This window comes from Narcine bancroftii, chromosome 9 (assembly GCF_036971445.1).
Source record: "Narcine bancroftii isolate sNarBan1 chromosome 9, sNarBan1.hap1, whole genome shotgun sequence".
Lineage (NCBI taxonomy): Eukaryota > Metazoa > Chordata > Chondrichthyes > Torpediniformes > Narcinidae > Narcine > Narcine bancroftii.
In genome coordinates, this window is record NC_091477.1 from 2512044 (window position 1) to 2524419 (window position 12376).

The 12376-nt window shown below is 41.7% G+C and overlaps 2 protein-coding genes across 6 annotated transcripts in view; both read left to right on the plus strand.

The window, feature by feature from the left end:
• Positions 1–3306, plus strand: part of canx (calnexin) — a 52780-nt gene extending 49474 nt beyond the window's left edge. For 4 of the 5 annotated variants that reach the window (XM_069897975.1, XM_069897979.1, XM_069897980.1 and 1 more), the window contains one exon: positions 282–3306. In XM_069897975.1, coding sequence (XP_069754076.1) covers positions 282–320 — 39 coding nt within the window. In that variant the 3' untranslated portion in view covers positions 321–3306. The remainder of the gene's footprint in view (positions 1–281) is intronic. The other variant, XM_069897977.1, reaches the window with a different exon arrangement.
• Positions 3307–11942: 8636 nt separating this feature from the next.
• The window catches only part of maml1 (mastermind-like transcriptional coactivator 1), a 22064-nt gene continuing 21630 nt past the window's right edge, over positions 11943–12376 (plus strand). The window contains exon 1 of the mRNA XM_069897835.1: positions 11943–12369. Within this exon, the coding sequence (XP_069753936.1) occupies positions 12106–12369 (264 nt within the window). The 5' untranslated portion in view covers positions 11943–12105. The remainder of the gene's footprint in view (positions 12370–12376) is intronic.

The window sequence follows — 12376 nt, forward strand, 5'->3', positions numbered from 1 at the left end:
ACTTTCAACGGTGCTCAGCTGGTCTTGCAACCTCCATTGGAGGTGCATCTATCGAAGTTGAAGGATGATAATGACGTGCCTTATGAGGAAGCTTGCCCCATGCGTCGATGTTGGTGGACCAGGATCGATTTCTGGAGCTGTTTACTCTTAGGAGCTTGAAGCTTAACATTATTAAGCAGGTCCTTTGTCCTAACACTAAGAACTACAGTTCTCTGTGCATAGTCAATCAGGGCTCTGATTTTTATCTTGCTCTATTCTATTCATGAATTTTTTTGTTACAGAAGATGGACAGTGCCAGTACAAAGCCACAGAATGATTGAAATGTTACTGTCATTACATCGTTTGGGCATGACTTGGGACATCAGAGGCGAAACCATCATTTCTGCAACTGAACTTTTTACAGGATTTCATGAGACAAATGTGCAACGATAAAAACCCCTACACTGTACTGACCAAACACTAGGTAGACCAGGTTATTGTATGTGTTTGGCAAGAATTGAAACCTGAATTGAAATGTTTTATGTATATGTGACCATAGAAACAAATTCCTGCTTATTTTACAGCCTGAAGCCAATTACCTTTTGTTAAATTAGTTCATTGCATTGGATTTCAGGCTTGCTAAATTTTAGAAATGCTCTCTTAGGTCATTGACCTACTGCAAAAAGCCAGTGTGGAGGATGGAGAGGGTGGGGCAAGTGGGGAATTGAGCAGGACTCTATGTCACTTAACTACAGGCAGACCACATTCCCCAAAAAGTCCTTCTAGAATGAAATCCTGTTAATTCCAACAGAAAGCCTTCCTGATCTTATGCCCTGAGAAAACTCAGAATTGGTGGAATAGGGATACTTGACACGGGTGGAGTCAGTTTCCATTGCACATCCTAATTTGTCTTGAACTTGTTCCTGCTCCATCCCATTGGGAGCAATAAGCAGAAGCTTAGCGTTTTACTTTCATGACCTGTGCCAGCCTTGCCACAAGCTCCCTGTTGTGCCTACTCTCCCAATTTCCCATCATTAGAACAGGAGGGAGAATTTCTATTCTCCCATCCACCCTGCTCCAAAATCTGGAACCAATACTATTCTCATCTCATTTTGATTCATTTCCGCCCCTCTAACCCATCCCCTTTCCAAGCTGAGATGCAGAGATTTTTAAACCTAAAATGTGTGTGTGAGGTCAGAGGGAATGGGGTTGGGTGGGACAGTTGAAGATGTTGAGCATTGAATAGCTATCTGGCAAACAGTATTACTCTTAATGATATAAGTATATGAACATGGCTATGCCTGCACAAACACACGATGCTCTCATTGTGGAACTTAGTTCATCTTTTTACTAAAATCACACCAGTGATATTCTGCTGGCATTTTGTCAATAGAAATAAGTGCCCAATTCATTATAAATTAACGTAACAGGAAAACAATCCATCTTTAGTAAAACATGGTGCTAGTAGTTGTTCTGGTCTGGTGGAAGGTTTTTACTTTAAAACTGCACAGCTCCCAAGATCTTCCTAGTGTTCAGTGACAAACAAACCCATGAGTGACTTTTCCAGTGTTTTCTGACCCCTAATAATATCTAATATTCCTCTCTTTGCTTATTAAAACTCCTCTTTGATGTCACCATTTTGTCATGTGTTGATAAGTTTACTGGCAAGAGAATCTTTTCCTTGATTAAAATTCCTGATAAAATTAATGAACTGAGAGGAGCTTGAGAGTCTGCAGCAGAATTTTTCGGGTCAGACTTTGACAAGACCAAGTCCCTCCAGCTTCTCTTTGTTCACTCCAGATTCTAGTATCTGCATTATTTTTCTTTGCCTGATAGACTGCTTTGGTGGGTGAGTTAGGAAAGGCTGCTCTGGCACAAATCAACCCAGACCACCTTGGGTGACATTCCCAGTTCACAAGTGTTCAGGTACATCCAATGACCAAGCAAGTTGTTAGACATGATGTGAGGCAAATTTAGTCAAAGTACTAGATATCTGCATTTATACATTTCTCTTCCAATTCCAAATACCTTGTTGAAATAGCTAGAGTTTTAAAGGAGCAATGTGGTTTGTTATGCATTTTCTGCTAGCCATGTTCTATTGCACTGAATTGTCCATTTTATGTTTTTTTTTGCTGCTGCCATCGATTTGAAGTAATTCAATTAAAGGATCTAACTCAATTAACTGCAATTTATATTCCAAACCTGCCACCCCTCCCCAGCCTGGCTGAGTCCCATAAATTTTTAATATTTGCTGTTGTGTTTAATTTTGCTTAATTGCCTTGTTGAACTGTAATCATTTGTGGTAGAGTTCATGATTTGTTTGAATTGGATTGATGGGGATCTACTGTCACAGTAACACTAGTTGGTAGTTTTGTGTTGGAGGTAAGATGGCAAAGACCACTGAAGATGTTCCATTGTGCTTGTAGAATAGCCCAGAACTTTCACTGAATGTTACCTTGGTGTTTAATGGATTCCATTATCTATGTGGCTATTTATTTTCACTCCTAATGCGAGGCTTTAAGAATTAAACTTGCAAATGAAGAAACTGATAATGCCAAGAATGTGTAACTGTCACTTTAAAGCTACCCTGGGTATAAATGTTGTTGAGCACTGGTATAATCTCTGATTAAAATATGCAAGGAGAGGATTTCAAAACTCATAAATATCAAGGTTGTAATGTGACTGCATCATCTAATTGCCATCTTCCCATGATACTCAGGCTGCCTTTTGGTGTACTTGCGTCATAAGACAAATCCTTGAAAACTGAGCTGGATAATTTTCTGAATTGTTTGTGACTTAAACTTTGAACAGCAATCAACTGCAACAGGTGTTTCACTAAGCCAAGTCAGATCCAAGAGAGAAAATTCCAAGCAAATTTAAACATCATTTGAGTTTGCAAAAAAAGTACTGATTTTTGTTTTGCAGAGTAATGGGATTTTCTTTACAATGTTGTCAATTTATAATTTGAGGTTTAATGTTCACTTTTTAAAAAAATATATATATATGCTTGCCACCTAGTTTGAAGGGTCTCCATCGACTGGGTGGATGATTTGAGTAGGGTAGACACACTAACCCCTTGATGGTTGAAAGGTAGCACACAATGACCATTCACAAAGATGTTTTATAAGTTTTAAAAATGCTGATTATGTATAGAGATTGGTATTAGATAAAATTGACTTAGTTTGTATCCCAGGTTAAATTATGTTTGAATACATCCCTTACAGGAATGCAAGTTCAAGATCATGTGATTAAAATTGATTCCTGCGACTAAAAAAAATTTAATTAAAACATGTCTGGCTCTTCATTGTGCTGGCATCCACATCTAAATGTTTGGTTTTGACTCTTTTGTACAAATCTGTGCCATCACTTTTTCCCTTTTCAACTTTACCCATCCCAGCTATTCAGGTTTTCAAATTTTTCTACTCCAGACCTGATCTACATAGATTTTATTTTAACTTGCTCCTCAAACTTACCTTTTTCAGAGCTATTTTCCAATACAAGGAACAGTATGATTTCTGTCACTTTTGGTTAGATTCCATCACCATATTTAAAGGGATCACTTTCTCTGCAGCTCCCTCTTTGCTCTCCACTGACCATTCTCCTTCTCACAATGCTTCCCATGACATCAGAGGAGAAGCAAGACTTTTTAAACCATATCCCTTTCACCATCAAGATGGTTCTTCCAGATGAAAGGAATCTATGAGCATTTCTTTCAATATCCTGCATTTGGTGTTTGAGGAATGGCACCCCGTTATCAGTCGAGGTGGATTGCTGCCCTCTGGACCATGTTTAATTTCAAATCTATTGCCTTTTGTGCAACTTCACAATTTCTCTGTCAATCAGTTCAATGTGATATTGGCTCTACTAGTTTTTCCTTTTTTCCCATTGAAAAGGGGAGGTCATAGCCAAGTTGTATTTCACAACTCCTACATTTTTTGTCTCTCACCCTCTAACTGATCCCATTCACTTAACTGGATAACTGCATCCCTATGGTCACCCAGGCTTTACCCATCAGAGACCTTGTGCCTTCCCTGCTGTTTAACAAGCCTTTTTGTCTCTTTATTAATGCTGATGAAGGGTCTTTAACCTAAAACATTTTCTCCTGTGTTCTAAATTAGCCATTCTCAATGAGGGCCATATCCCCCTCACCACCCATGGAGTTGGGGGGGGGGGGGGGGGGGGGAAGAATACATTGACTGAAATCCTGAAGGGGGATCCTAAGGTGTATGGAAGTAGAAGAAAAGTAGAAAAGTCTGGAAGAAACCAACAAAACTTGCCCCCTTCAAAGGGAAGGGGGGGCCATATAAACAGCAGAGTCCTAAGGGGCTGCAGCCAAAGCAAGGTTGAGAATGGCTGCAACATTGTGATCTCAAACATATCTGATTAATTCAACTTGTGATGAATAGCATTCATTGGATAGGAAAATGCCCTGAGAGATGTTCACAGTATTCAGCAATGAGGAATTTCTTGCAGGATCCCCAATTAAGTTCATTTTAAACCATTGCATTAATTGACTGTTTCAAGAAACAGTGCAGAAGGAGGTATCAACCCAAAGTTTGGGTACCTATCCATCTCTCCTTGCGGCTTCCACAAGCCCCTATGCATGGCAGCATTTCACTTAGTAGAATTCGAAGTGTGATGGTTTAAATTTTAATGCAACAGGCCCTTCTGGCCCACAAGCCCCTGCTGCCCAAATACACCTAATTAACCTAGAACCCCCCCCCCCATATGTTTCTTGCACAAGTAATTTTTTTTCACAAGCTCTCACCTATATCAAGAGGTGTGCCAACAGAGACTGGCTTGAGCAAATGTTTCACCTCAACACTTGTGGGGCAGCAGGGGTTTTATCTCATGCTGTTTGTAAGGAGTTGTGTGTTCTCTCCATGTCTGCATGGGTTTCCTCTGAATGCTTTGGTTTCTTCCCACCCTCTAAAATGTACCGGGGGGTTGTAGGTCAATTGGATGGCACAGGCACGTGGGCTGAAAAGGCCTGTTACCATGCTGTATGTCTAAATTAATGAATAAAATTATTAACATGACTTCCCTCTTGTTTCTCTGCCTTGTTTTGGAGATTCAGGTGCCCATTATAAGAGAACAGTGAGCCAGGGATCAGATAGGGCCTTGGAGAATGTTGCAGTACAGAGACTTCAGGTTACATGTACATAGTTTCATGAAAGTAGTGGCACAGACAGGAAGGTGAAGATGATGTTTGGCATGTTTGCTCTAATTGGTCAGTGCATTGAATGTACAAGCAGGAATGACATGTTACAACTATAGAATTGGTTAGTCAGACTGCACTTGCAGTTCTGATCACCCATCTATAGGAAAGATATTAGACTGGAAAGGGTGCAGAAAATATTCACCAAAATGTTACTGGGACTGGCTGGCTTGAATGTGGAAAAAGACTGAGACTCAGCTCTAGCATGCAAGAGACATTTATTGAGGTTTATAAAATTGAGGCGAATAGATGAATTTTTTTGGGTAAGGAGAGATGAATGATTTTCTGCACAGTGGAATGAACTTCCAGAGGAACTATTTGAGGTGGGGACAATCACTTATGATGGACATTTAGACAGGGACCTGGATAGGAAAGGTTTAGAGGGACATGGGCTGAATCCAGGCAAATGGGATGAGTTTGGTTGACAGTTTGATCAACATAGATAAAGTTGGTCTGAAGAGCCTAAAACAGACTTTATAATCTTAAATGGGTGAAAAATTGGCATTGATTTAAAATGAATAGTACAAAGGTTAAGGGAAGATGAAATGGATTATCCACACAGGTGGTAGGGGTCTGAACCCATTGTCTGATTGGGTGGTAGAAGCATAAACTGGATGACAAAAAAAGATTCTAGAGAGCTAGAACCATTTGAACAAACTGTGTGTGGAATGCATTTGAATTCTGGAGAGAGGATGTTGAAGGCTCTGGCCCATGATTTACTCCAAGAAATGGGTTAAAGAGTAGTGCTTGAGGATTACAATGGGATAATATGTGCAGTTTTCAAAAATATGTGCAAACCTAGTAACTTCACCCTGCAGTTTAACCTTGTCAGGAAAGTTCTAGAAACACCAATCAGCATTGGATTGCCAGTTGTGTATTAATTGGAGAAAGGCAGCATGGATTTGTTGAGACCAAATTGGACCCAATGAAATCTGATTTTCTGTTCTTGCAACAAGAGGGGAGGTGAACGTTGAAAGTGTTTGTTGAAGGCTGATCAGCAAGATGGAAGGCTGTGGAATAAAACATACTGTAAGCAGCTTGGATAGAAAATTGACTAAATAACAGTGAAAGGATGAAATTCAAAACTTGCCAAGCGTTAAATGCTGGAAATAGTAAGGAAGGTAGTGTCTGTGGAGAGAAACCAAGTGGATAATACCATATGGTGTTTTGCAAGGGTCGAAGGTCACTACTTTTCTGACGATGGTACAATTTCCTAATTTGTAGTGATGTTAATGATGGACCTCAAGGGGCTGTAGATTGGATTGATTTACATAGAGTTGAGAAATGTGATGTTACATTTTGATTGGAAGAACAAGATTCGATGCATCAAACAGGCCACAGTTCTGCATGGGAATTTTAAGGTATGTGTACACCTTTGACCTATTTCCTTGTAACACAAGGCCATTTGTATTATTGAACCAGTGTCAACTCACAGCAATCCCATTCTCCCATGCCATACCTACTGCCAAATTTCCCACCAGCCACCTACACTGTAGGCAACAGACAGCAGCCAATTCACCTACCTATCACTAAGTCTATAGGAACATGCAAACTCCACGCAGCCAGAGGTAAAAAACCATAGAACATTTCAGCAAAGAAACAAGCCCTTCCAGTCTGTCAAACTTTTTCTCCGTGGTCCCACTGACGTGCGGCCAATCCATAGGCTTCCAAACCTCTCCCATTTCTTAAAACCAAATCTTCAGCTGGCAGTTCGTTTCACACTCCCACCACACTGTGAATGTTTCCCCCTAATGTTCCCTCTAAACTTCCCTTTTCACTCTTAGTCCATGTCCTCTGCAGCTCACCTACCCTCCATGGAAAATGCCATGGATAAATCTGGCCCATGATTTATCTTTTCCTGTACCTCAGTTGCTGAAGTCCAGCCAAGATCCTAGTAAATCTCTGCTCTTCCAATCTTATTGATAACTTTCCTGTAGTTAGGTGACTAGAACTGCACACAATAGTCCAAATTTGGCCTCACTAATTTCTTGTACAACTTTACCTTAGCATCCCAAATCCTGTACTCAGTACTTTGATTTATGAAGGCCAATATGCCAAAAGCTCTCTTTACAACCCTATCCACCTGTTACGCCACTTTCAGGGAATTATTTATCTATACCCAGATCCATCTGTTCTACCGCACTCCTCAGTGCCCTACCATTTACCGTGTATGCCCTTTCTTGGTTCGTCCTTCCAAAATGCAACACCTCACACTTGTCTACATTAAATTCCATCTGCCATTTTTGCATCTGGTCCAGATCCCTTTGCAAACTTTGAAAATCTTCCTCATTGTCCATACTTCAAATTTTTGTCATCTACAAACTTGCTGATCCAATTTACCACATCCAGATCATTGATATAGATGACAAACAATGGTCCCAGTATCAATCCCTGAGGCACACCATTAGTCACAGGCCTCCAGTCTGAGAAGCAATTATCCACCACCAGCACTGTCTTCTGCATAGCCAATGTAGAATAGTTTACTACCTCACCATGAATACTGAGTATCTGAACCTTTCTGACTAACCTATGTGGGACCTTGAAGGCCTTACCAACGTCCATGTAGACAATAGCCACAGGGTTTACTTCATCAAGCAAGTTTTGCTGTACCTGTGAAATGCTGCTCCACCATCTCTGCTATTTAAAGTAGCAAGGTAATTTTCTGTTCAAGAAAAATGTGCAGGAACATGGAATATAATTAAGGTATATAGGTCAAGAGCAAAGAAACCATGATGAACATTTGGTTTGACCATAGCTGGAAGATTTATGTCCAGTTGAGCACCACACTGGTAAAGATGTCAAGACTTTGGGGAGGGTTCAGAAGAAATTTCAGTGATTCCAGGGAGGAGAGACTGGAGGAAGTAGGGAGTTGCAAGGAGATCTAAATTGTGAAACGTTGGGCCTTATCACCAATTCATCTGACACCTCAAATCACAGCCTCCCAATCTGTTGTCTTTTCATCAGACAAGTTCAGGATATTGCCTTCAATTCCACACATTCTAGTTTTGTTCAATGAAATCTTGTTTAAATCATCGGAAACGTGCAATGTAGTGTGGCAGATTGTTATTTTGTATTGTACATAGCAATGTTTTAAAGGAGATAAATTGTGGCATGTTTTTTTTTAGTGTGGGTCACATTCAGACACCTCAAAACAGATGTCATTTAAAATGCCAGAGCTCTGCTCAAGCTAGACAGTTCAGGCTCTTGAGTGCCTTTGTAAAAACTTTGAAAAGTGCACAAGTGTCAATTAGACATGCTGTGGAGTAATGGATTATTGTTTTGGAAAGCAACAAATGAATGAACTCAGAAGATTAGGTTTCAAGCTGCAGTGTGTCTGAGTGCAGTTGGTTGTCTAAGAAGGTCATGTAGTTTTTCTGAGAGAGAATTCAGTTCTACAGTTCAGCAGCAAGGACTGGAACAAGCTTGTGGAAACCCCATTTTGAAGATGGGTTGAGAGTTCTTAATTTAAAAGCCCTTGTGGTCCATACAAAAGGAGAGGACTGGCTGTATAATGTTTCATTTGAAATAAAGAAAACAAAAGGAACTCTGTTTTGACCTGAAAGAAAGTTAAATAGAAAACCCTGATGGGGCAAGTTTCTTCAGCAAGACAATGAAGTGGCTGATCAGAAGGAATCATTTGTGGGTGTCCAATGAGAAACAAATCTCTCTGAAAACTGACAAGTGCCTTCCTGAGCGGTAACCATTTACCTTTCAAGTACCAAAGCCGAGGCCAAATTCATAAATGTTAAATTCTATGCACAGTATAAGAATTGCCTGATACTGGTGAACTTGGAGGAGTGAGAATTACAAAAACATGATAAAATTGACCATCCAGTTGCCTACTTTCCAAAAAAATTCAATAGCCATCAAAGGAACTATACCACTATTGAGAAGGAACTGTTGTCTATAATACATGCAGCAGTTTTATGTGTATCTCGGTACTGCTCATGAACCAATTGTGATGTTTACTGACCACAATCCTCTGGTGTTTTTGAATAAAATGAAGAATTAAAAACAGAAGATTGATAAACTGGAGTTTAATGTTGTAAGAATATAATTTGAAAATTAATCATATCAGAGGTACAAATAATATGATAGCAGATTGTTTGTCAAGATGTTAAAATTGAACATGTATAGAAATATAAACTCTCAACATTCGGTTACATTATAATGTTATATACTGTGTATTGTTATTTCTTTAGTGATTGTAAAGTCAGTTAATTTTGACTCTAGTTGAAATTCCTTTGTAGGGGAAAGTGTGACAGATTATCGTTCTATATGTTTTAAAGGAGATAAATTGTGGCATTTTTTTAGTGTAGGTCACATACAAAACAGATCTCATTTAAAATGCCAGAGCTCTGCTGAAGCCAGACAGTTCAGGCTCTGGATGCCTTTGCAAAGACTTCACAAGTAGATGTGAATTGGACCTGCTGTGGAGTCATGGATTATTGTTTTGGAAAGCAATAAATGAACTCAGAAGATTAGGTCTGGGGCTGCAGTCTGTCTGAGTGCAGTTGGCTGTTCTGTGTGTGTGTGAGAGAGAGAATATTCAGTTCTCCAGTTCAGCAGTTGGGAGTGGAACATGACAAGCTGGTAAGCTTGTGGGGAGAAAAAGAACATTTTGAAGCTGGGGACCTGAGAGAAAGATTATTATCTGGAAAATCCTGATGGGGCAAGTTTCTTCAGCAAGACACTGAAGTAGCTGATTAGAAGGAAGGAATGTCAATTCTGGATGTCCAATGAGCAACAAATCTCTGCACACCGACAAGAATCTTCCTGAGCGGTACCATTTACTTTTCAAGTACTGTTAGGTCTGCTTTGTTCATGAATGAGTGAGACAAACACCAGACTGAGTCGAAATCAGGGTTCTTTGTTCTTTATTACCGGATTGTAACACTTGCGACTAACAAAGTTAGTCGGAGAATGCATTCTGCCGTTATCAGCAAAATGGTGATTTTTTATACCCTTGGATACATGCTTAGAACATCATCATATCATTACTTGTCCAATGACTAAAACTGTTGCTATCCTTTCCCTGCTAGCTTCCTGCCTCTCAATCCATCAATGTCTCTCTTATCTTGTAAGTACAAGGATGCATTCACATCTTGTTACAGCCCTGTACAGGGTAACTCCTTACACATTCCCATCTCATGATGTTTTACCTTACAGTACCAAAGCCTGGCCAAATTCATAAATGTTAAATTCTTAAATTCTGTGCAGAGTATAAGAACTGCCTGAACTTGGAGGAGTGAGAAGTGAGATTGGACTGTGAATCAAACAACTTTTCTGAACTTACACATACATTACATACACGTGTGCTAAGATTTAGAAAGGAATAAGTTAATAGCAATAAGTCAAAGTTTGATCCTGTTGTCGTGTTTAAAGATGATTTTTAAATTTAATTTTTTTCACACTATGAACCATATTGACCAAAATACACAAACATTTCCCTCTTGAATATACAGTGTCATTTTCTCCCCTTCCCCCCTCCCTCTTTCAGTGTTTCTTCTTTGGCTTGGCTTCGCGGACGAAGATTTATGGAGGGGCAAAGGCCTTGGTGAATTTCTATTGCTGGATTTTGGGGTCCTCTGGGCTCGTAATATTAGGAGACTGCAGATGATATCTGGTGATCAGAAGTTCAAGTTGGACTACATCTTCTAACCAGCTCAAAAAATTTTGTTAAACAATTTATAAAAACCAATTTGACTCTATTTTCTCAATGCCCTTAACCATTTAAGTCATGGGAGCAGAAATACGCCATTGATGAGCTGATCCATTTTCCCCACTGAGCCCTACTGCTGTTCCTCTTCCTATAATCTGATGCCCTGGCCAATCAATTCAGCACTATCCTATTTGATGCACCTATAACGGCAAGACTGCTGTTCTCAGGGATGGGAGCACGATATGTCGAAGAGGCGAGTGCAACTGGGCGCATGTGGCTTGCAAGTCGGGCTGGTCCGACTCCACGCTCCGTCTCCTATTTCCGAACCAAGCTCTCACTGTTTCCCCTGTCGTGGCAGATTTTGTGCCATAGAAAGCCCCCTTCCCCCCCCCTTTCATCCCCCTGATGAATCCTCTCCCGCCCATTTCTTTCCGTGGGAGGTTTTAGGGGGAAAAAATTCAACCCAAACTTCCAACTTGCTTCCGTGAAGGAAAACTTTCACACGGCAACTCCCGGGATTGGTCCAATGTGGCTGGGCGCTTCGCGTGCGAACGAGCCTATTGGTTCACGACCCTGTCACTCAATGACGTCACAGCCGTGGGCGACAAATCCGGGGAAGTTGGAAAGTGTTCCTCGAAGACCTTCGTTGACTTTAAATCTAATAAACGTGAACGACCTTTATGGTGATCGTTGATTGCCATGAGCAATCATGAGGTGCATTTTAAGACTCAATCTCGGCAGGACATACTGCCAGCAATGATTGGTCGTTCGTTTATTCGAATTTACGGTAGCTACTGTTTGATTGGTTTAAGTTCCCGTCAATCCATTCCAAACGCTATCGGAATTAGCTTGGGAAACAGCCCTCCCCCAGAAAGCCCATGCGGATTGGCTTAAATGTGGCAGCCTTTCATCTGTGGTCAGAATTGCTGTCGATCAATAAAGGATTGCCCGCTTGTGATTGGTGAGTATCGGGCGAGTCTTCAATCCAATTGATCGACGTTCCCAACAATGACTCACAAGAACGCCCACTCTCCTCGCGACTATTGGTCACGCCGCGCGTCATTCAGAGCGTCAACCCGCCTGTGGTTGGGCGGCCTGCCTGTCACTCATCTGCGTCCGCGGCGGTCCGTCGAGATGATGGTCGGAGGATAAAAAAAATGGAGAGGAGCCCGGGCCGGGAGTTCGCTCGCTGACGGTTCGGGGTTGGATCGCGGCCGGCGCCGCTCCCTCCGGGGCCCGCAGGCCCATGGCCGAGTTCGCGCTGCCTCGCCACAGCGCCGTGGTGGAGCGGCTGCGGAAGCGGATCGAGCTGTGCCGTCGCCACCACACGGCCTGCGAGGCGCGATACGGCCGGGCGGCGGCCGAGCGCCTGGAGCTGGAGCGGCAGCGAAGCCTCGCCTTGCACCAGCGCTGCCTGCAGAGCAAGGGCAAGCGGACGGCCAAACAGCGGCCGCCGGCCCCCCCGGCCCAGGCCCCGGCCCCGGTCCCGGTCCCGGCGGGGCCTCCCCAACATGACA